Below are 25,749 nucleotides of genomic sequence, written 5' to 3'. Positions count from 1 at the left end.
AAGGGAGTATGGCCCTTGGTCCTCGAGCCACCAATCACGCATCTCGATGCATGATGGCCAAAGGCACCAAGTTTGCCAATCAATGTAAATGAATGCAACAAAACGAATGAATGCTTCACGCCCTATCATGTTGAGATCAAGGGCATCGGCGACTGAGGACTGAGACGCGTTTCGTCACTTTGAGTACGAACACACCTCACTCCTCGTGTTTGGTTTGACACCCCATACCAAACACAATGCTATGCATGTATGCTATATGCAATGCGAAGTGATGCAAGTAATGCAATGCAATATGAGCATGCTAAGCTAATGCAACATGACACTACTTAACCATGCAAGCCAAACTAATGCAATATGAACATGTCAAGCATACAACGAAACTATGTAATGCAACTAGCTAAACAACATGCAAACATGCAAACATGATACAATGTAAGCATGCAACCAATGTAATGCAATATGTCAATCATGCAATTTATATACAAGGATGGACTTAAACTGAAATGGGAGGCCTCAACCATGCCCCAAAACAATGGCCAAACATACTAACAATGATGGACAAATGCTCATGCAAACACGCACACCAATGGGCCTAAAACTAAGGCATAAAAGGGAGCATTCCATAACCACTATCATGACCACACATGGCATGGATTATGCAACCAAAAACAGAGTTTTAGTGCCTGGACCGCGGCCTTGGGCGCGGCCTTGCGCAGCATGGCGTGGCATGCGCGCGGGCGTGGGCGGCCTGGCATGGGCGCGGCATGGGCAGCACGGCATCAACCATGTTCGAGGAGTCATAATGGGGTTTTTTTAAAAAGTAATGGTTTTTTGCCAAAACTTTCAACATGAAAGTTGTAGGAAATAATTTAATACACCATAAAAAAAATTAAAAAAAATATTTTTTTACCGAAAATATTTTATTTTAACTTCAAAATACACCCCAAAATCCACATGAATGGCATCCCAAATGACTTAAACAAAAGGCATGCACTATAACCCATTTCAAGGCACAAAAGGACGACTCTTCAAAGCATGAAGGGGATGATGAATGCAAGCATACAAGCATGGATTATGGACTGAAATAGCATGGGAAATGACTCCAAATCACTGAAACAACCCAACTACAGCATGCTTACGGCTCACTCACTCACGGCCTACAAAGCTAGAATGCAAATGGGCTACACAAAACATGGCAAACATGACTCTAAAGACCCAAGACAGACCTTAAACATGATGAAATATGACCAAAAGCTTCATGGAGTCAAACCAAAATCATGCTAAAATGTCATCTCACAACATGATACATGTTAGGACAAAACATGGGATTACAAGGCAAGCATATAATGCATGAAATGGACCACCAAACCAACTAAAAACAGAGGTATAATATGACCAAATATCACCAAATACCTACTGAAATGATGCTAAAAACAACTAAGCATGCGTGCTACTCTTAAGAGCCAAAAACATAAGCAAAAGAGAGACAAAGGGAGAGGGGTGTCCCTCCCCTATGCAAGACCTCAAAACCTCTTCTTGAGAAGGCCAATACACGAAGGTTCCCGAAGCTCAACAAAGGAAGCACAAAAAGGGGCCAAACAAGGCCTAAAAGGGGGTGGACGACTTCCAACACCAAAGTGACATTAATGAAGTATCTTAAACACAGAAAAATAGAACTTTTATATGTTATACACAATGCTCAAAATAGCATGCAAAGTGGGTTAAAAGCTAGTGCAAGAATGAGGAATATAAAGTAATTATGCTCACCCTTGAAGAACACTTGAAGAACCAAAACTCCAGGCCCCTTTTCTAATCAAAACCAACTCAAAAGCTCCAAGAACAACCTCTCAACACCTCAATAACCAAGGTATGGTATGGTGTAACACTAGGTGTTTTAGTGCAAAACTAAGAACAAAACACCCTTTTGAACTCTCAAACACACACAAATGAAGAGAGAGAGGGAGATATAAAGAGAGAGTGGTTTATATATCAGATATATATGTATTATCTCTGGTTTTGTTAAACCTCTTCAAAGGAAGAGGAAGGTCCTCTTATATAGAGCAAGATGAAGGCTTGAAGCTTCTAAGGGAAACAAAACAAAAGGGTCAAGGGGGTCAAGCTTCTCAAGGAAGCTAACCCAAAGGTCCAAGCTTCTTGAGGAAGCTAAGAGAAAGGGTCAAGCTTCCTGAAGAAGCTTGAGCAAGGGGTCCAAGCTTCTTGATGAAGCTAGGACCAAAAGGGTGCAATTCCTCCATACTGGTGTATGGAGGACAAATCCGTGCACTCCAACTGACACAGCTGGCATGCATAATGCCTTAAAAGGGCAAAAAGGTGGTACCGGCCAGAAAAGGAGTCCATCAGCCAAATAAATGGTCGGCTGACCACACAAAGTGCCGACCGGCCATAACCAATGGCCGGTGGAGAGAAGGCACGGCCGGTGGCCTCAAGCCATAGCCGGTGAGGCGTGGGGATGGCCAACAAGCCATTGTCTACCTTCCAAAGCAAAAACCAACAAGTGTTTGGTCCAACCAAGCACAAGACAACCGAGTTGAGAGATCCTGAGGCAAGGCGCGTAGCCGAGACCTCCGGGAACTCAAAACGAACACGAACATGGATGATCACCGAGTATTCAAACGGTGGCGTCCAAGTCTTGAGGATGATCAAAAATGGGGTGTCTATAGCAAGCAATCACACCCGTGGGTCACGTCGGAGAAGGGCTAAGAGGCAGAAGACGGTTAGTGAACAAACTGAATAACCCCCTCAAGACCTTCGTACTTAGTTGATTGGCAACAAGCAGAGCGAACAACATCGGGATCATCTAGACCGTACTGTTCACCAGATAGAACACCGAGCGCTGGATAGGCTCGTCTCCTCACCATTCTCCCCGAAAATTGAGGCCATAAGACCTCCAAAGAAATTCACCCCACCAAAGTTCACTTCATACGATGGGAAATCAGACCCGCTGATACATATTAGCCATTACAGACAAATGATGTCCCTATGGAGCCAAGATGAGGCACTGATGTGCAAAGTCTTCCCATCCAGCTTGGGAGAAATCGGACTCCGATGGTTCGATCGACTCCCCGCTGGATCGATCCGTGGCTGGAAGCAACTCTCCAAAGAGTTCCTAGCCAGGTTCGTCTCCAACACTAAGATTCCGAAAGAGTCGGATACACTGTTCGACCTTCGAAAGGAGCAGGAAGAAACACTGCGCAGTTATGCTAGGAGGTACTGGGAAGAATATAATGATCTGGAGGAAAATGTATGTAGTGAACAGATGGCTGTCTTGTCTTTCAAGCATGGCCTGCACCCAGAAAGTAAGTTGAGACAATCACTTACCAAGCACCCGGCCGCAACATTAAAAGACTTGCGTGCCAGGATTGAGCAATACGCTCGCCTCGAAGACAATCAGATCCCCATTGAGGTAGCGTCAGCAGAACAAACAGCTCTACGTAAGAAGAGAACAGATTGAGGAGAACACAAAGGGATCGCAGTGAATGAAGTGGATAAGTCAAAATCCCACAAAGCCGTCGTGACTGTGTTCAAAGAGCCAATTTATCGAATCCTGGAAAAGATCAAGAGAGAGCCCTTCTTTGTTTGGCTGCCAAAAATGTTGGGAGATCGGGCTCGGTGCAATCAGAAGCTCAGATGCACTTACCATCAAGATAGGGGGCACATGACTCAGAACTGTAGAGCACTGAAACAATACTTGGAAGACTTAGTAGCAGCTGGGCACCTTCAGAATTACATTGATCAGGATAAGGAAGTGACCGCACCGGGGAACCCACCACCAAAACCAAATATTGAGCATCTACCTCGGGTGATAACAAATGTGATCCGCAGGACAACGACTCAGGAACTTGAGGAGACACTGAGAAAAGAGATTGCTAAGGCTGTGCAAATCTAACAAGTCATGTCAGTGAAGCCCGCATCGAAAAAGGTACGCGCGTTATCCAAATCCCCCTTGTGCACTGTTTCATTTACTAGAAAGGATTTAGAGGGCATACAGCACCCACATACTGATGCACTGATTATAACTGTGGGAATTAGGAAACGATTTGATGTAAAACGAGTCTTGGTAGATCAAGGTAGTGCAGCAGATATATTGTATTATGATTTGTTCAGAAAGCTTGGTCTCTCCGAGCAGTACCGCACCCTAGCGGCAACCCCGTTGGTTGGTTTCAATTCACAGCCAGAATGGCCGCTTGGCAGAATAATGTTACCAGTCGTGGCAGGAACAAAAAACCCCCCAGATAGAGTTCTTGGTTATTAATACACCATCCCCTTACAACGCCATACTTGGTCGTCCATGGATTCATCAAATAGAGGCAGTCCCTTCAACCTACCACCAGCTCATCCATTTCCCAACGGAACACGGAGTAGAGCAGATCTCAAGGGATCAAGTTGCGTCCAAACATTGCTTCATGGCAGCATTAAAGGCAAAGCAGCTCTGCAATCGAGTACAGACAGTAGAAGTGGTCGAACAGCCATTCTTGGAAGATGTAGGGGGAGCCCCAGAGGAGAAGATAGTAGAGGATTTGGAGAGAGTCCTGGTAAAAGAGGATGACCCAAAAAATTACTTCCTTATCGATACCTCGCTAGGCGCTGATGAGAAACTTCAGCTGCTGGAACTACTGAGAGAAAATATGGAGGTATTCGCATGGTCAGCATATGATACTCCAGGGTTGGACCCATAATTTGCTTGTCACAAGCTCAACATCAACCCTTCAGCTCGGCCTATCGTGCAGAAAAGTCGGAGATCCTCAGTTGAGCACACCAAAGTAGTAATTATCGAAATTAAAAAACTCCTGGCTTCAGGAGCAATCAGAGAAGTTCAGTACCTGCAATGGCTGTCCAACACAGTTATAGTCAAGAAGAAGAGCGAAAAATGGAGAGTTTGCGTTGACTTCACTTGCCTAAACAAAGCCTGCCTTAAAGATAGCTTTCCGCTGCCTCGCATTGATCAACTAATAGACTCAACAGCAGGGCATGAGCGTATGAGCTTTCTGGATGCTTATAGCAGTCATCATCAGATACCACTATTCGGTCCAGATCAAGAAAAGACAGCATTTATCACTCCGAGAGGAACTTACTGCTACAAAGTGATGTCGTTCGGCCTCAAGAACGTCGGAGCAACCTACCAGCGGATGATCACTCGGATGTTCAAAGATCAACTCGGGAAAACCATGGAAGCTTATATAGATGATATGGCAGTCAAGAGCAAGTTCGCTACAGACCATCTTACAGACTTGAGAGAAGTTTTCGGCATCTTAAAAAACCATCAGCTTTGTCTCAATGCCTCAAAATGCGCTTTCGGGGTAGGAACAGGGAAGTTCTTAGGATATATGGTCACTCACAGAGGAATTGAAGCGAATCCGGACCAAATAAATGCAATACAAGATCTTGAAGTACCAACAAAGGCTAAGGAGCTGCAGAAACTGGCCAGAATCATCAGCAAATCTTCAGATCGGATGAAGCCCTTCTTCCAGCTTTTGAGGAAAAGGGCAGCATTTGAATGGAGTTGCGAGTGCACCAAAGCACTGCAAAGCCTCAAAAGATACCTCAGTACACCTCTCCTTCTGTCCACTCCAGAGCCAGGAGAGGAGCTGTACCTCTATTTAGCAGTCTCAGATCATGCCGTCAGCGCAGTATTAATTCAAGAAGTTAACAAGGAACAGAGGCCTGTATACTACGTTAGCAAGACTTTACTAGATGCCGAGACACGGTATCCACCATTGGAAAAGTTAGCTTACGTGCTACTTATCGCCTCGAGAAAGTTACAACATTACTTCCAGGGGCATACCATCAATGTCCTCACTGAATTCCCCCTCAGATCTGTATTTAGCCGAGCCGATTTCTGTAGCAGAATAGCAAAATGGGCAGTAGAACTTGGCGAGTTTGACATTTGATATCAACCTAGGACAGTAATTAAGGCCCAGGTCTTAGCAGATTTCGTCGCAGAATTTGCTCCCACCCAGAGTACCGAACCAGGGAATCCAAGTTCGGCACAGGTGCCACGCATCACCGAACAAGGAAAGCCCTGCGCTTCGGAAGCCTGGAAACTCTTCATTGGAAACATTTGACTGCTCTATGTTGACGGGTCGTCCAATAATCGAGGTTCGGGGGCAGGAGTAGTACTTATCTCACCAGAAGGATTTATCTGGAAACAGGCTCTTAGGCTCGGTTGGAAGGCTTTGAACAACGAGGCAGAGTACGAAGCGTTGTTGGCTAGCTTACGTAGTGTCGAACACTTTAGTGCAGAACAGCTTCTTGTTTTCAACGATTCACAGCTAGTGATAAACCAGCTTTCTGGGGTCTATGAAACACGGGATGAAAGAATGGCCATGTACGCAGGTAAGGCCAAAGACTTACTCAAAAAGTTTCAATCCATACGAGTGGAACGAATTAGTCGGGACAAAAATGGCCATGCTGATGCTCTGGCTTGTCTCGGCTCATCAGTGGATACCAAAGATGCCAGAAAAGTTTGGGTTGAGTTCGTGCCAGAACCAAGCATTGCATCTCCAGTCCTCTGTAGCAGTGTAGAGCCGAGCTGGATGGATCCAATACTTGCTTTTCTAAAATTTGGTACTCTCCCCGAAGACAAAAAGGAAGCCAACAAAGTCAGACATAAGTCAGCTCAGCTTTGGATCTTATCATCCAGGAAACTGTATAGACGCTCCTATCTTGGCCCTTATCTTCTATGTGTGCATCCAAATCTGGTCGAGAATGTTCTTTACGAAATTCACGATGGGATTTGTGGATGCCACGTTGGCGGCAGGTCACTGGCCCACCGAGCCCTCACTCACGGATATTGGTGGCCACGGATGCAACAAGATGCTCAGCAGTACGTACAGAAGTGTGATAAATGTCAGAAGTTTGCTCCATTCATTCATCAGCCAGCCAAAACTCTCACTCCACTCACCAACCCATGGCCCTTTGCCCAATGGGACCTGGATATTGTGGAACCATTAGCGCGAGGCACGGGGATCAGACGATTCTTCATTGCTATAACCGACTATTTTACTAAGTGGGTCGAAGTTGAGGCATTGGCAAGTATCAAAGAAGTGGATACAAAGCGGTTTGTCATGAGAAACGTGGTGGTGCGTTTTGGCATCCCGCGAGTACTGATTGCGGATAATGGAACGCAGTTCGATGGTAAGATCTTCAGAAAGTTTTGTGCCGACCTCAGGATTGAGTATAGGAACTCTTCTCCAGGGTACCCAAAGCAATGGACAGACAGAGGCGTCAATCAAAACCATCATCAACGGAGTAAAGAAACGGCTTGAGCATGCCAAAGGAAAATGGGTTGAAGAGTTACCCCACGTGCTATGGGCATACCGAACCATAGCACGGTGCTCAACGGGGGAAACACCTTACTCTCTAACTTATGGAATGGAGGCCGTCATCCCACTCGAAGTAGGCCTCCCAACCCTTCGATCTGAATTGTTTGAGAACACCAGTAATGACGAAGCTATTGCACAAGCACTGGATATGGCAGAGGGTCGAAGAGAAGCAGCACTGATTAGAATTGTAGCGTACCAGCAGCAACTCATCAAGAGTTTCAACCAAAAAGTTTTCCCAAGGCAATTTACTCCAAGAGAACTGGTCTTGAGGAAAGTTATGGATCACAAAAGGGTGCCTGACGAGGGCAAACTTGGGCCTAACTGGGAAAGTCCCTACAAAGTCACAGTTGTTGTTGGAAATGGAGCTTACTACCTAGAGGATCTGAATGGCAGAGCTATACCTCGGCCCTGGAACGTCGCAAATCTCAAGAAATACTATCAATAGAATTATCCCCCAACTTCTCTATCAGAATGTAAAGGCATTTATCTGTTGACCAATGCAAATGCTTCCCCACTTCTCTCAAATTTATCAAATTCTTGTAATTAGCTTTGGTTCTTACTAAACGGAATTAGCTTTGATGTTTATCAAACGGAATTAGCTTTGGTTCTTACCAAACGGAATTAGCTTTGATGTTTATCAAATGGAATTAGCTTTGGTCCTTACCAAATGAAATTAGCTTTGATGTCTATCAAACGGAATTAGCTTTGGTTCTTACCAAACGGAATTAGCTTTGATGTTTATCAAACAGAATTAGCTTTGGTCCTCACCAAATGGAATTAGCTTTGATATTTATCAAACGGAATTAACTTTGGTCTTCACCCAAATGGACTTAGTTTAAGAACGACTGAACGGAATATAAATTTGGTTAGCACTCAAACATGCTAAGTGGTATTGCTTGGTGGAATAATGTTTGGCAACTAAATTGGACTTTGGCCAAGTGGACTTGCTTGGTGGAAACCACACTAACATGTCTTAAGTAAATGTCTTTGAATCCACAGAATTCCTTAAGTACCAACACGTCAACACTTCAGTACTGATTCAAACAAGCAGAGTTGGAACAAGCATGACCAGGTTCAGTCAGGAGTAAACTTCCAGCATTAGTCTTACTCAACTCCAGGTGGGGGCAAACAATTGTTTTTTTTTTTAAAACTAACCTGGACCTGAGTAAGACACCTCTTCATGCCTTTATCTCATTCAAGTGCATCTGCACTATCAAAGTTGTAACAGACTTAAGAAGTTCTATCTAAGAGCACAATCTTTAGTATCAATCTTACTTAGCTCCAGGTAGGGGCAAACAATTGTTTTCTTTCAAAACCAAACAATTGTTTTCTTTCAAAACCAACCTGGACCACATATCCGTTAGCCACACCGAGCATCAGTTCGGCCCCGAGGTCCTAACAGTGCTCAGCCGGGGGCAAACAGTACAAAGCCACACCAAGCATCAGTTCGGCCCCGAGGCTCCAACAATGTTCGGCTGGGGGTAAGCAGTACAGAATCAGACAGAGCATCTATTTAAAAGCAATACAGAACCAGACCGAGCATCTATTCGGCCCCGAGGTTCCAATAGTGCTCGGCCGGGGGCAGGCAGTATAGAAAACATTCAAACATAAAAGCCAAACAACATCCGATTGCAAGTTCAAAGAGAAAATTCTATCATCCAACAAAAGGCATAGATGGCCTCATGACCAACAACAAAGAAAAGAAAAGAGAAAAGAAAAATTGTCTTGGCAAGTACAGAAAGAAAGCTCGTTATGGAGACCAAGCCACAATACATCAAAACAGAAAAGTAAAAAAGTTCAAATCCTTTCAACATCAACTTTCATTAACAGAGGGAAACTCAGGAACAACATCAACAATTTCATCTAAGTCGTCTGGGGGAGGAAAAGTAGAGGCAGCTCCAACTTCCTGAGAAGTAGAAGCCTCCTTAACCACATCTCACGCGGCTTCGGTCTCCAGTGTTTCAATCCCTTCAACATCCACTGTTTCAGCAACAACATTACTGTCCTGGGTCTTGTTTGCAGAATCAACTTCTGGGGAAACTTCGGCTGGAAGAACAGCAGGGGTGGAAACAGTCTTCGAACCCAAGGATCTCGAAGGAATGGGGATATCCTGAAACAGGGAAGAGCCTTCAGGAACCAGCGCAGCAGCCAAAGCACTCGTCCAACCCTTTAGAAAGAGCTTATCTCGCAGCACTAGCACCTCTTCCTTATAGGCAGCCCCAGCTTCATCCCAACCCTGTTGCCAGTGTTTGGCTTCCAGCGCAGAATGCTCGGCAGCCATCACGGCAATAACGGCCTCCAGTTCGGCCACCTTCCCCTCGAGTTGAGCCTGTGTCCCAATAGCAGCCTCCTTCGATTTTTCAACTGAAGCGACAATCTTGTTCAAACGAAATGCTTCATTCTCTGCAGTTCGGCGTCCTTCTTTCTCTGTCTCCAAGCTTACTGTTAGTCTTTCAGTGTTCATTGCGGCCTCCAGCACGGCCCTTCCTAGCTCTTCAACACGAGTAATGGACAGATGCGTTCTCTGGATACACTGCAAAGGACAACGAAGAATTAAGAGAAAATGAGACAGCAACGCAACAATAAAGACAAGTGAAACGAGGAAACACTTACAACAGTCATCATCTGAAGGGTCCCCTTCAAGATAGGAATATCACGGGGCCCATTATGGTCAGCCATGTCAACCGGTATCAACAAAAACTTAGTCAAATCAAAGGCAAAATCTTGTGAAGCGACAATTGAATCAGAAGTGGAAATGGGCCTGCCTTTATGCGACATTGGCGGCTCCTATTTCTCAAAAGCCTCATCCTCAGCAGGATCCTCAGAAGCTTCCCCCACCACTGCTTTGCCAGCTTCTCTTTTTCTCTTTTTTGCTTGCGCAGCGACCGAAGCTGAGGGCTCGGCAGCAGTTGCAGGGGTCCCAGAAGCTCCCACCTCCATCTTCACTTCCATGAGGCTCTTCGCCTCGGTCTTTTCCAGAGGGGTTTCCAAAACATCGGAGGCTCCGAAAGCCTCGGCCTCTAAATCCACCAATACCCTTCTCTTCGCCACAAACCCACCCCCTGCGAAACTGGAGGCAGGGGAGGGCGATCTCTCAAAAAGTGCACCCTGACTCCTGCGATGGTTCGTGACCAAAGGAGTGAGAGACGTGTCAGTCTTGGTATCAGAGTCTGGAAGGGAAGTAGCGAGCCTCGCCTTCTTTGGAATAGTGAAGCGATAAGTAGACTGGTAATCCAATAACTTGGGTGCAGATCTCTTTTTATACCTTAGGGCAGCTTTTATGGCTTCAGTATTCTCTTGGTTCGGTCTTCGTTGGAAACGAAAGGCCTCTGCAAAAAAGAAGTGACCCATTAGAGCAACATCCAAAATAAAGTAAGAAATACAAAAGGCATTAGAAGGAGAGGCCCGAACGTGGGTAGCTGTCTTTCTGGGGCATCTGCTCAGAATGAAACTCAGTTCCGGTGGAGAACTCCCAGTTTCCACCAACTTGTAAGAAATCATCGTTGTGTTTATCCGAATCGGGCAACCCAATAACCAAATGGCAATCAAACGAGCGAACATGCAAGTAATACGTGCTGTGGTCTTTGTTATGAGAAAGAGTATAACAACCTAAGATATCCCATATGTCAAGGTTCAAACCCAATCGTCTATTGAGGGCAGATACGCCGCAAACAACATGGAAAAGGTTCACAGATACTTGCATTGGGGTTAACTGGACTTGATGTAGAAACTGGAGCACCAACGGATCAAAGGGAAACCGAACCCCTCCCTCAACTATGGCCGCGATAGGAAAAGTGACGGTATTCCTCGTGCCCATACGCTTGGCGTCTACTTTCGCCAACGAAAGGGTAACGTCGTCGGGAATATTATAGTCCAGGCGAAACATAGCCATGGCCTCGGGGGTATCAACTAGTGAGCGGAACTTCCCTATTTAACAAACCTAATGGGACAAAGGTAGGACTCAGATAACAGAGTGTGGAACACAGACAGCGAGTGGGCCAAACAAGATGATTAAGATAGAAAGAGGCAAGAGAAGAAGAATCACAAAAGGACTTGCAGAGACTAGAACAGTGGTAGCAGAGCAAGACCAGCGGCGAAAAAGTCTGAGCAGAGCACCAACGAGACTGGTTCAGAGGAACGGGAAGAGTTCTTTCTCTCTCTTTGAAACTCTCTAGAGGAACGAAAAAGCAAATAAAGGGATTTGTATTGATAGCCAAAGCATTAATTGCACTAGCCGGCGCGCAGGTACATGGAGCACGACCTTCGGTATGGAATCGATGCACTATCTCTGCACACCTATCTCACATCGCCACGTGTCAACATGAAAGGACACATGCAGGGATTGTGTCAGGATTGAACCGTCACCAAAGCCGAACTAGGGAAAATCGAAACGACGCGACGCTTGGGAAGCAGAGCAATAGCTCCCCCCAAGGGGAACCTTAGTGCAAGCTAGGGGGCAAATGAAGTGGCTAAATGTGAAATGGGTCGGGTCCAAGCCTTGGGCCAGCCTAATCCACTGAAGTCCAAACCCAAGTGGGTTGGATGAGTATATGGGCAAACCAATTGAGCCCAACTTCATGATCAACTGTCCACCCAAGTCCTCAAGCACTTGGGCCTAACCCGCAGTGGAAAGGCTAGTCCAGCCGTGGTGCTCGGCTGGGCCGAGCTGCGAGACTGAACCTATGGGCCGAACAGAAAATAAGCCGAGCCCATACAAAGATATCCAAATGGATTAGCCCATCTCCATGAATGATCCTATAAGAGGCCGAGACAAGGCATAATGATGCCGAGCTGAGGCATAGCGGTACCGAGCTGAGGAAACATCACAAGGAAACGTGGAAGTTGTGAATGTGTGCATGTGCAAGTTGCCACTTCAGCTTGTCCCCTACACCTAGAATCACGAAAGTTGTTGAACCAAAGGAATGTGGTTTGTTATTAGCATGACTACAATGAGTATATGCATTCAATGACAACTACCAGGTGATCCCCCACCTTGAGCAATGCTAAAAGGACACCTGGCAGCATCCAAGCTCCATGAACCCACCTTGAGAAGCAAGCAAGGAACACTATATATACAACATGAACTTCACATTGAAGGTAACTGAACTATTCCAAGAAAAACCACATTTCGATATAAACTCAACTCGATATACACTCCTTCTCCGATCATTGATTCCCACACCGGAGGGGTTATCCGGCCAACCCTGGCCGGCAGCTCTAACGATGTTTCTTGTGGCAGGAACCTCAGTTCCTGGATAGTCCAACCGAGTGTAGGGCCCCGATCCACTTTCATCTAGTGCGGAATCCGGTACGCACAAAACCTATTCCAAACAAAATTTTTTAATCTCAAACTAAAATAGTCAAAGTCAAAAAAACCAACTCATATCCAAACAAACCCTTAGTCGTTAATTTTGATAGAATAATTTGAACTATTGAATATAAAATATGCTAATCGGTTATAGCCCCGTTAAGTAGAGCTGTGAAAAATGATTATAGATTATAACTTAACAGATTATGATTTATAACTGTGAACATAAACTGTTAACCTGTTTGGTACAACTGTGGAATTATGGATTTAAGCAGCTGAGTAGTGTTTAGTTAATAAGCTGTAAAATAACTTTTTATTGTGTAATTGTCCTTTTTCCTTTATATGTTATAAAAATGATTATTTTGTCATTTTTTTTTTCAATTTTAATTTTAAAAAAAAATATTTCATTAATAAAAGTTAATATAATTAGTATTACAAAAATTATCATTTCATTCATAGTATCAATTAGTATAAAATTATTTCATTTTTTCAATACAAATTAATTAGTGACAATTAATGGCTTAATTAACATCAATTAATACTAAAATTATTAATAGTATCAATTAGTATAATGTTTTTTCATTTTTTCATTCTAAATTAATTAGTGTCAATTAATGACTTAATTAGCATCAATTAATACTAAAATTATCAATAGTATCAATTAGTATAAATTTTTTTTCAGTTTTTCATTCTAAATTAATTAGTGTCAATTAATGGCTTAATAAGCATCATTAATACTAAAATTATTAATAGTACCATTTAGTATAATTTTTTGAGTAATGCTAGAGACCCCAAATATTTTACTAAAAGTTTTACCAAATGTCTCACATGGGTGTGGGACCCACACAATGTGGGTCCCATGTGGGTCCCACACCCATGTGAGACATTTGGTAAAACTTTTGGTAGAATTTTTGGGGCCTCTAGCATTTTTGTAATTTTTTTTCAATTTTTCATTATAAATTAATTAGTGCCAATTAATGGCTTAATATGCATCAATTAATACTAAAATTATTAATAGCACCAATTAGTATAATTTTTTTCATTTTTCCATTATAAATTAATTAGTGTCAATTAATGGCTTAATATGTATCAATTAATACTAAAATTATTAATAGTACCAATTAGTATAATTTTTTTTTTATTTTTTCATTATAAATTAATTAGTGCCAATTAATACTAAAATTATTAATAGTACCAATTAGTATAATTTTTTCGTTATAAATTAATTAGTGTCAATTAATGGATTAATTAGCATCAATTAATACTAAAATTATTAATAGTATCAATTAGTATTAATTTTTTTTCATTTATTCACTATAAATTAATTAGTGTCAATTAATGACACAAATGATTTTCGGGGGTTTGTTCGACATTTTCAAACTCCCGAAAATTTATCCCCTTGGTTTGATTTTGGCCTGATTGTTGATTGGGTTGGGCCTTGTTTATGTATCGCTATAATAGAAAACAGTAATGTTATATTTCTTATTTTGAATTTCTAATTGAGTTCTAATGATACGAAAATTTATACCCAAAAAAAAAGAAAATTAAGGCCAAAACAGCACATTAATAGATGGGACCCACCCCTAGAGCTCATTTGGAACTCATATTTTAGAGCTCCCAAATATTTTTCAATAAAAAAATTATTTCAGCGACCATATTTTTCACTGTTTGGTATTTTTTCAGTTCATTCATTATGTGAAGTTAAAATGATTTTCAAGTGTGATTGAAAAGATGATCGCACTTAGTAATTTTTTTAGCTTTTTTGGATTATTGTGGAATCATTTGGTTTTGTTTCAAATTTCATGGTCCTCAAAATTTTGAATTTTTTGGTGCCGATCCAAGTCTTTTTATTGAAAATAATTTATGGGAAGCAGTAATCCATTGATATTCCTATCTCTTAAATAATAATTTCCCTTAAAGAACAAATTTTAGTCTTTTATTTTTTTTTTAATCATCGATATTTTCTGTCTAATTAATTATTTGAATTGGATAACCAACTCGCTTAACATGATCCCTGGTTTTAAAGATGATGACATGGCTAACAAAGTTTTGGGGATTGCAAAATTTAGGCTCATATGATCAAAGCAGTGAAAATATTAATAATTGAGTCACATAATGGTTCAAGAAATAATCAAAATAACCTTAGAAACAAGGAGTTGCAACAAGAATTAAGGGAAACTTTCTATGAATAGTTATCCCTGAAGATTCGGCTAAATCCATATTATCCCCTGTTACCCCTCCAGGCAACGCCCAATCAAACTTGTGCACAAGACTGGCTAACACAAGCTCAAGATTGGCAATAGCAAATACAATTCCAGGACACCCTCTTCTTCCAGCCCCAAATGGAATAAATTGAAAATTTTGTCCGTTGAAGTCTATCAAACTATTCAAGAACCTTTCTGGTCGAAACTCCTCTGGCTCTTCCCATGATAAAGGGTCTCTCCCAATAGCCCATGCGTTGATGAATACTCTTGTTTTGGTCGGGATGTCGTAGCCTTGTAATTTGACATGTTTGGTTGATTCTCGAGGAATTAGTAATGGCACCGGAGGGTGTAGCCGAAGAGTCTCTTTGATTATTGCTTTTAAATAGTGCATTTGTTCAAGATCATCCTCACTTAAGTTTGCTTTTTTAGGGGTAATTCCTCTAACCTCCTCTTGGAGTTTCTTCATTATTGTAGGGTGCCTTAGCAATTCAGTCATAGCCCATTCTAATACTGTGTAGGTGGTATCCGCTCCAGCAGCAAACATATCCTACAAAGAATGATAAATGGATTAGGTTTTTTACTATAGTTTTTATGATCCTTTGTTAGAATACAAAAACTAGATAAGGCATTTTGCATTGATGATAAAATGAACATTACAGTCAAGATTCATCGGCTAATGACAATTTTTATATTACAAATTATTGTAACATAACATTTAGTACAAAAATGCGTAACAAATATTAGAAAAATGTAGCATAAGGTGCATATAATACTGAAGGGATTTCCTTTTAACTATGGGACCGTTAAAATTTAGTGTAAGAAAAGTTTTAGATTAATGGTATACTTGACAAATATTAATAATTAAAAAAATAATTACACCGTTTGACATTGTACTTTTTGTCCATTATGTAATTTTGATTCTTGTAATTTCAATTGGTTCTCTTTGTCTCAAATTGATTCGCATGTGTCATGCTTTTAATGAAAAAATTATAAACTTGAGTAATTTAGTTACTTGATGTTAATTAACTTAGTAATCATTTTCTATCCAAAACTTTAAAGACGTTATCAATTGGATCAAATTAACATAAAATATAAAATTAAGGGTAAAAAATTGAGCGAAATGAAACTATATGGATCAAAATGACACAAGTGGCAAAATGTAAGGACTACCAATGTAATTGTTCCTAATTAAAATTATAAATTTTTTCATGAATCTGTAATTATAAAAAATAAAAAATAAAAAACACTGAATTGTAATTTCCCCTTTTAACTATTAGCTAGATGCAATTTTAGCCAAAAAGTTTTCAACCCATAGACTTTCATTATCACTTTACATTTTACACTTTTTTTTCATTAAAAAAAAATCAAAAAAATATTCAAAAAAATCAAAAAAAATAATAAATCCAAAACATATTAAATTTTTAACCAAAAAAACCCGCTGAATAAGTTACTTCCCAAAAATCACAAGAAGATAAATTAACAAAAAATTAGAAATCATACCAAAATAATAGCTTTGAGGTTATCTCTACCCAAGGAAGCACCACCATCCATGCTACTACTACTATCTTTCTGAATTTCAAGCAAAACATCCACTAAGTCCATTTGCTCATCTTCCCCTTTATCACCACCCTTTTTTCTTCCACTCCTCCATTGCCCCATATGATTATCAATAACCTCATCAAGAAAGGAATCAAACTCCCTAAAATTCCTCTCCACTCTCCCATTCAAACCACTCACATAGTTCACCCAACCAAGCCATGGTATAAAATCACCCACATTAAAAACACCCAACAATGCACCAAACTCTTCCAACAACTCTTTAAACTTCTTCCCTCTCTCACCTTCACTGTACTTCCTCCCAAACGCAACCCTACAAATCACATCATTCGTAAGTGAAGCCAACATTTCGCTTAAGTCCATCGGAGAAGAAGACCGGTTTTCTATCTTTTCAAGCAAGGCAATAGTCTCTTCTTCTCTCACTCGTCGAAACGAGTGAACCCTTTTGGTGTTTAGAAGTTGTAAGACACATATGCTTCTCATTTGTCGCCAGTAGTCGCCGTAGGGGGCTAAAGATAAGTCCTTCAAATCATAGAGGAGGCGTCGCGGGATGGCTGAGTTGGGCCTGCTTGAGAAGAAGAGATCATGGGTTTTCATGACCGCTTGAGCGAACTCAGCTGAGGAGACTATGAGAGTGGGGATGTTCCCAAGGTGGAGGAGGATGAGGGGTCCATGACGGCGAGCTAGGGTTTGGAGAGAGCGGTGTGGTTGGGGACCTAGTTGGTGGAGGTTTCCTATGATTGGGAGCTTTGGTGGTGATGGTGGCAAGTTTTGTTTGTTGTTGGTTTGAGGAGAGAGGAGCCATTTCCAAAGAAACACAAAGAGGGAGAGGAAGAGGAGAAAGAAAGGGTGGAAAAGAGTTGCAATAGTGAACATTTCTCTGTTCCTTTTGCGTGACTTGTTAATAGTGTAGCCTAAGAAAAGCTCTTATTTAACCAACTTGGCCTAACTTACATGACCATCATTTCTTTCTTAGAGTTTAGTTTTAAAATAGTTATGTGTTTAATTTTTCTTAGAGGGATAAAATTAGAGGGATAAAATTAAAAGAGTATAAGTATTTAGGTATTTTGTCAAGAATTGGAAAATTTTTTTCCATAAATATTAATCTAACAACTAAAATTTACCGATAAAAAAAAAAAAAAAAAAAAAAAAAAAAAAAAAAACTTCTTATTTGAGTTAGCGAGTTAGCCATGAAAATAAAAAAAGAAAAATGTTTGAGGGTCACAATTTTTGTGGCTCAAATGGCTCGAAATTGCCAAAACGACGTCGTTTTGACAATTTCGAGCCATTTGAGCCACAAAAATTGTGGCCCTCAACCATTACTGATGAAAAAAATTTCCGTACACGTAAGGTTCGAAATACATAATGGATAGATGTGACGTAAAAAATATTCATATATGTAATGCTCGACGTGTTCACATCTATTTTGTCTCAATACTAAGCACCAAAAAAAAAAAAAAAACATGAGTAATTAATATTAAAAAAATTAATTACCCAAAAAATAATATGGGTAATTAATACTAGCAATATACTAGGCATCAAAAAAGTAATAATAATACTAAAAAATATGGGTAATTAATAGTAATAAAAAATATATATAGTAGCAATACTAGGTACCCAAAAAAAATTAATATATTCGGTGGTGTTGATAAAAGAGAAATGTTAGAAGCATTATATAGAATTTTTGATAATTTTTTTAGGATTTCTAGCATGGAGTTGGGGTGCTTGTTGTGCTCAGTCACAGCAAGCAATGTTGTGCAGTCTTATGGATTTATTTTGAGGTCTGTTTTGATAATTCGAATTGTTCACATTTTAGAATACATCAAGTAAAATATTCATATAGAAAATTAAGTTAATCAGATATCGTTAACCCTTTCATCTATTCACATTTGTATTCATTTTAATACTTTAAATCACAATATCATTTATTTTTGAAGACACAAATGTAAGTGGATGAAAGGATTAACGATATCTGATTAACTTAATTTTTTACAAATATATTTTACTTGATGTACTCTAAAATATGAAACGTTCGGATTATTTAAAACAGATCTCAAAATAAACCCATAAGAGTGTACAGCACCCCAAACTCCTCTAGCATTGGTTGTCGATAATTTTTTTCTAGAATAAGTATAGTTGGTGTTCCAAATTAATAACTATTTGTCTAAACAATAGGGCCATCACTTTTGTATTGGTAATTTAAGAGACAATATTGAAGGTGTATAGAGCAATGTTTTAAGTCTCCATAATAAATTTTTGGTAGTGTTGGAGTTTCTGAGTAATATGTGACATTGTGATATGATGCTTTCAATTAATAATTTGTAGAAAACTTTATGGGTAGAACAACATTGGCTCATTTTTATTAAATAATTGATTGACAAACAATAAATTTCCCAGTGTGTTTGCAATTCTTTATTTGTCACCAGGTACCTAATAATTTTTCATGCTTTATACGCAACATATAGCATTTGAATCGTAATCTTTAAGTAACATGTGACATTATTACTATGGTGCTTCTAATTAATAATTCTATAGAAAATTTTAAAGGTAAGACAATGACCCATTTTTGTTAAATAATTGATTGATAAAGATAAAAACGTAGATTTCCTTCAGTCCATAACCTAAATTGAAGGACAGTGTTTAGACTCATAAAACCCAACACCAATTTCATTTCAAAATTTCCACTTAATTTTGGAGTTAAGAGTAGATAGGATTTGAGGTGTGATCCATTTGGAAAATGACAAGATGAGACCCGCCACCAATTTCGTTTCAAAATTTTCACTTAATTTTGAAGAAATGATAGATGGATTTTGAGTTCTGATCCATTTGTAAAATGACAAATGGATAGATAGGGGTGTAAATTTGGCCCGGCCTAGTCCCTGTCGGACCTTGCAGGCTCTTGCCAAAATTTGGGCCGAGTCGGGCCAGCCCATGGGCCAGAAAAGTAAGCCTAGGCCCAGGGGTATTTGGGCCTTGGGTGGGCCGGTGGGCCTAGCCTCGGGCTTGAGGGGGGCCTGAACAAATTTTTTTGTTTTTTTTATTTTTTCTACCAAAATTTTATTATTTTTTACTAAAAAAATGCTGGGCCTCGGCGTGGGTCGGGTCTCGAGCCTAACCATGTATGGGCCTTAAACAGACCGATGGGTCGGGGTCCACGGGTTGGGCCAAGCTTCAAATTGATGGCCTTGACCCTGGCTCAGGGTCTCTGGCAGGGGCTCAGGCATAGGCCTAAAACGAGTCGGGTCCACCCTGGACCGTGGGCGGACTTCGAACCGTCTACAGACTGCAGGTCATTTTTACACTCCTATGGATAGAGTATTTGTGGTTATAAAGCCAAAGCAGTGGTGGGATCTTTTATCAATGATTTGAGGGATCTCCAGTTTACGTGGAAGCGCGTCCATCTATAAATTCAAATATATATATATATATATATATTTAAAATTTAAATTATATGAACCAAATTTGTTGTCTTATCCACCCAATTTCTAGGTAAGTCTCCTACCATAGTTTCTAGATTCTTATCATTTCTATCTCCTTAAAGTGGTGGACACGCGTATCCAAGAGGGTAACGACTACAGCACCCCAAAATGGTTTTCTTGTACCATACCAAAAAAATAAATTTTAAGCCCCGTTTGGAATGCTCATTTAGATTAAAATAGTTATATAATATAACATAAGCTATTTTAGCTAAATTAGATAAAATATCATATCTAATTTATAATAATTTCATTTTTTTCTCACAAAAATTAAAAAAATCAAAAAATATATCTCAAACGAGACTTTTTAACTCCAGATTAAAATAATCAAAGCCAAAAAAACCAATCTACATCCCAAACAAACCCTTAGTCATTAGTTTTGATAGAATAATCTGAACTATTCAATATAAAATATGCTAATCGATTATAACCGGTAAATCTCCAAAGCTCCGTTTGTTTTTGGCTGTAAAGGGTGGGATGAGATTAGGATGGAGGTGGGGTCTATTTAGTGTTGTGTTTGTTTGTAGAGTTGGGGAATGGATTAAGATGGAGGAGAGGATTAAAATGGAGGTTGAAATGGGGATTGGAATAGAGGAGATGGAGGTGGAGGTAGAGGTGGGTGTGGTATCAGAAAAATAGTGAGGGGATTAGAAATTTTTTTATTTATTTTATTTTTTTACATGTTGGGCATTTTTTTTTGAACATTAATGTTTAATTTTTTTGTATTTTTTATTTGTTTTATTATTTTATATAAAGATAATTTAATAATTTCTACACTAATAATTATTATCAAAACAAATACAATTTTACTTAATCTTCATTCACTATAAATCCCCTCTATTCTACCTCTGAAAACAAACAAGACCTAACAGAGATATGTTACACAGAGCCCAACAATTTGCACAATTTTCATCCTGTAGTGGAGTAATAAAAGTAAGAATAAATTATAAATACATTTAAATTTATTTAAAATATAAATTAATTTTTTAATTTTAAAAATTATATTTTTTTCTTTTAAGTTTCTAATTACATAACAAATAATTATTTTTATTAATAAAGTATCAAGACATTTAATAGTTATACGCAACATATAGCTTTTGAATCGTAATCTTTAAGTAACATGTGATGTGACATTATTAATATGGTGCTTCTAATTAATAATTCTATAGAAAATTTTAAAGGTAAGACAATGACTCATTTTTGTTAAATAATTGATTAATAAAGATAAAAACGTAGATCTCCTTCAGTCCATAACCTATATTGAAGGGCGGTGTTTAGACTCATAAAACCCAACACCAATTTCGTTTCAAAATTTCCACTTAATTTTGGCATTAGGGTATATAGGATTTGAGGTGTGATCCATTTGGAAAATGACAATATGAGATCCACCGCCGATTCCGTTTTAGAATTTTCACTTAATTTTGGAGAAAAGGGTAGATGGATTTTGAGATCTGATCCATTTGTAAAATGACAAATGGATAGATATGGGTATAAATTTGGCCTGGGCGAGCCCACCTAGATCGGCCCATATCAGGTGTCGCGAGCTCCTGCCAAAATTCAGGCTTGCTCACGGGCCAGAAAATTAAGCCTAAGCCTAGGGTGGTATTCAGGCCTTTGGTAGACCGGTGGGCCTGGGCTCGAGCTTGGGGCAAACTTGGGCGAGCCTGAACAAATTTATTTGTTTTTTTATTTTTTTTATTAAAATTTTATTATTTTCCACTAAAAAAACATTGGGTCTCGGGTGGGCCAAGTCTTGGGCTGATCCTTGAGTGAGACTTAAGCGGGCTGATGGGCTAGGCCATAGGTCGGGTTGGGTTCTCAAAATGATGGCCCAGGCCCTAGCTCAGGCTCTCGGGCTTGGGCCCAAATAGGTCTAAACGGGCCGGGCTCACCCCGGGCCGCCTACAAACCACGAGCCATTTTTACACTCCTATAGATCGGTACGAAGATACTGTTGTGCCTTTAGGCGCAACAGTTACTACTGTCACTTTAAACAACAGCGTTTTGCTATGGTCTTGACTTTTCTTTTTACTGTCTTTTGTGTAAATCGCTATAATTTCTAAGGCTTGAGAAGTCATTTGCTGATGAATTTGTGCACTTTAATATAGTATTTGTAATATAGTATACTAGTATAAAATAAGAATTGTGGATAAAAAAATTTAATTTAGTTTTAATACATGACTAATTGAAGATAAATTCTTATGATTTAAATCGTTTCAATGTGTACATTTTGTTGAATATATTATTTTTACAAAAAAATTAAGTTATTGAGATATTGATAACCATTTGATCAAATCACATTTTCGTTAACAATTTATTTTGAAAATCATATGCCATTGATACAAATATAATCTGATCAATTGGCTATCGATATCCAATCAAAGTAATTTTTTTCAAGAATGATATACTCAACAAGATGTATACATTGGACCCAAATCAGGGACCACAACACTCACCAGTCAGACTGGAGACGAATCTATCCCATTTCTTATATTGTGAAAATAGTATTTCAAAAAATAAAATGTAAATAAATCTAAACGGTCATTATTTTTATTCTTTTCTAAAATTTTTGAACTATAGAACTCATATAATTCAATTTTCTTAGAAAACCATCAACTATAACTCAAATTTCATTTATTAATGTGTAGTAATTAGAGATCATTTATAAAATATGTTATTAATTTTGTATTGTATTTAATCAGTATTTTACAATGTACACTAAGATGATCTCTATTTGCTTCACATTATAAGTAATAACATCAATCCATTTCATTTATATAAGAGATATATGTCACTTATTTTTATCTTTTTTATTTTAAAAATTAATATGAATGACTCATTTTATTAATAAATTATCAATTCAATTAACAACTTTTAATGATATTAAAAATTTATTTTAATTAATAATTTAGATAAATTTATTATTATATAATAGAGTAGTTAAAAATTTCATTTTTTAATTAATTTTATTAAATAAAACATTTTAACAAGTGAGTATTTGTAATTTGTCAAATCACAAAAAATAATTCGTATATTAAGTAAATTTTAAAAAATATATTTGTAATTTATCATATTCTTTACAAATTACAACTACTATACTAAAATATTAAACTATTAAAAAATTTCAATATATAAAGGCTGTTGATTCATCGTGGATCAATAAACCATCAGGAAATGAATATCAAAAGCATGTTGGTTTAAAAAAAAAAAAAGGCAAAATCAATCATGCATGAGCTAAAACGTTACCGTTTAAAGGGACAACAATAACTGTTGCACGTTAGACGCTGCAGTATCCCGTACCCCCTATGGATGGATTGTTTGTGGTTATAAAGCCAAAGCAGTGTGGAGGGATATTTCATCAATGATTTGAGAGATCCCAGATCCATCTATAATTTAAATTATATGAACCAAATCCACCCAATTCCTAGATAAATATATATATATATATATAAATTAAATTATATGAACCAAATTTATTATCTTATCCACGCAATTTCTAGATAAATCTCCTACCATAGTTTCTAGATTCTTATCATTTCTATCTCGTTAAAGTGGTGGGACATGCGTATCCAAGAGGGGAACGACTACATTACCCAAAGTGTACCATACCAAAAATAAATTTCAAGCCCCGTTTGGAATGCTCATTTAGATTAAAATAGTTATATAAGACAAAATATGTTATTTTAATTAAATTAGACAAAATGTCACGTCTAATCCATAATCATTTCATTTTTTCTCTCAGAAAAGTTAAAAAAGCTAAAAAACCTATTCCAAACGAAATTTTTTAGACTCAAACTAAAATAGTCAAAGCCAAAAAAACCAACTCATATCCCAAACAAACCCTTAGTCATTAGTTTTGATAGAGTAATTTGAACTAGGAATATAAAATATGCTAATCGGTTATAGCCTCGTTTGGTAGAACTGTGAAAAAGTGATTATAAATTATACCTTAACAGATTAGGCTTATAACTGTGAACATAAGCTGTTAACCTGTTTAGTGCCGCTGTGAGATTATGGATTTAAGCAGTTGAGTAGTGTTTGGTTAATAAGTTGTAAAATAACTTTTTATTGTGTAATTGTCATTTTTGCCCTTATATGATATAAAAATGATTATTTTATCATTTTTCAGTTTTAATTTAAAAAAATTATTTCATTAATAAAAATTAATATAATTAGTATTACAAAAACTATCATTTCATTAATAGTATCAATTAGTATAAAATTATTTCATTTTTTCATTATAAATTAATTAGTGTCAATTAATGGCTTAATTAGCATCAATTAATACTAAAATTATTAATAGTATTAATTAGTATAAATTTTTTTTCATTTTTTCATTATAAATTAATTAGTGTTGATTAATGGCTTAATTAGCATCAATTAAAACTAAAATTATTAATAGCATCAATTAGTATAATTTTTTTTCATTTTTTCATTATAAATTAATTGGTGTCGATTAATGGCTTAATAAGCAGCAATTAATACTAAAATTATTAATAGTACCAATTAGTATAAATGTTTTTCATTTTTTCATTATAAACTAATTAGTGTCAATTAATGGCTTAATTAGCATTAATTATTATTTTTATTCATTAATTATTATTATTTTATTAAAAAAACACTGAAAACCTCCACACACACACACACATACACACAAGAAAAAAAAAACTTAAAACCCTAGTGTAGACGTCCCCGAACGCCCCGGGAGGGAAATCCTGTTCTGTACATTTGGGGTTCACTACAGTTCAGGACTCTAAAATTGTCACGGTTCCAAGTCTGAACCAAAGAGTCCAAATCCGGCAAATCATTTTGAGAAAATAGATTTTTGAAAGAAGTGCCAAACATGGACTGCTTTGCCAGATACAGAGTCGCCACCTAAATGTTTTATTTTGGGAAAATTTAGGAAACCCTGACTCGTTTGCCTAAGGCCACGTGTCCGTCATCACCAAAGTTGCCTCGGCTCGGGAACTTGGGTACGATTGGGGAAGGTCACTTCGTGAGCACCCCCGCTCGCCCGACCAAAGATCGGCCTCTACTAACCATGATATCTATAGTTGAAAACATTATGCGTTCTTTTTCCGATTATTAGCCTAGATTTACTATGTGATGCGCACAGCATACAAGTATAGACTGGGTCGCCTGAATTGGAGTAAAACATTTCATGTTTGTTTATTTGAAAATGGTTTGCTACCCGCAAGTAGGCTAAGACGTGGATTTGCCAACCTCAGGTGGGCTTTAGAAAACATGATTTTGCCACTATCTAGTGGGCTTAAAACACACATTTGATGAATTGTTCCAATCTAAATAACCCAACCTTCACCCACAGGCATTCAGGCAGTTATATCACATAAGCATATAGCCTCATGGTAAGCATGCTATCATGGCAGTCACTCACACGCATGCAAGGATGCTAAAGCATAAAACTCACCGAGTACTCCAAGCCAAAACAGAAGCTAATTAGAAATCCATGCATGATCCTAATTATACGGAAATGCCTAATGCAACACATGCAAAAATGCAACTATAGCAGGCTCGGCTATTCTAAACATGGCATATGAAATGCTACAGCTAACATGTATTCAACTTGGAATTAAAAATACAATGCAGTTAGTATGATGCGCCGAGCCCGGTGCATGCAAAACAGATGAATGAATGCAAACATGCTATCATACTGTATGTTAATTGAAACATGCCCTAATCTAACCATCATAAGCGGGTAAATAAAAGGGAGAAAGACTTGGGGTTGGAAGACATACATCACACACACGCACACTTATTACAGTTGTGCCCTCGCGCAGAGGGTCCGAATAAATAATATACAGTCCCGAATAAATAATTACAGTCCAAATATGTACAAAACC

At 38.3% G+C, this 25,749-nt stretch overlaps 1 protein-coding gene and 1 long non-coding RNA gene across 2 annotated transcripts in view; one reads left to right on the top strand and one right to left on the bottom strand.

Moving 5' to 3' along the window:
• Positions 1 to 22,014, top strand: part of LOC145795423 (uncharacterized) — a 44,210-nt gene extending 22,196 nt beyond the window's left edge. Inside the window, exon 2 of the long non-coding RNA XR_014336356.1 lies at positions 21,855 to 22,014. This is a non-coding gene — a long non-coding RNA (uncharacterized LOC145795423). The remainder of the gene's footprint in view (positions 1 to 21,854) is intronic.
• LOC114297007 (cytochrome P450 736A117) lies at positions 14,728 to 17,573 on the bottom strand. Its single transcript, XM_082879691.1, has 2 exons — positions 16,356 to 17,573; positions 14,728 to 15,402 (listed from the first exon to the last, which is right to left on the bottom strand). The coding sequence occupies exons 1-2, from the start codon at positions 17,286 to 17,288 to the stop codon at positions 14,794 to 14,796; spliced, it is 1,542 nt and encodes a 513-aa protein (XP_082735817.1). The 5' UTR covers positions 17,289 to 17,573; the 3' UTR covers positions 14,728 to 14,793.
• Positions 22,015 to 25,749: the final 3,735 nt, after the last annotated feature.

Source organism: Camellia sinensis, chromosome 7, assembly GCF_055761805.1.
Source record: "Camellia sinensis isolate YWXY chromosome 7, ASM5576180v1, whole genome shotgun sequence".
NCBI lineage: Eukaryota > Viridiplantae > Streptophyta > Magnoliopsida > Ericales > Theaceae > Camellia > Camellia sinensis.
The sequence above is the reverse complement of the archived record's forward strand: the minus strand, read 5'-3'. Positions and strand labels throughout refer to the sequence as shown.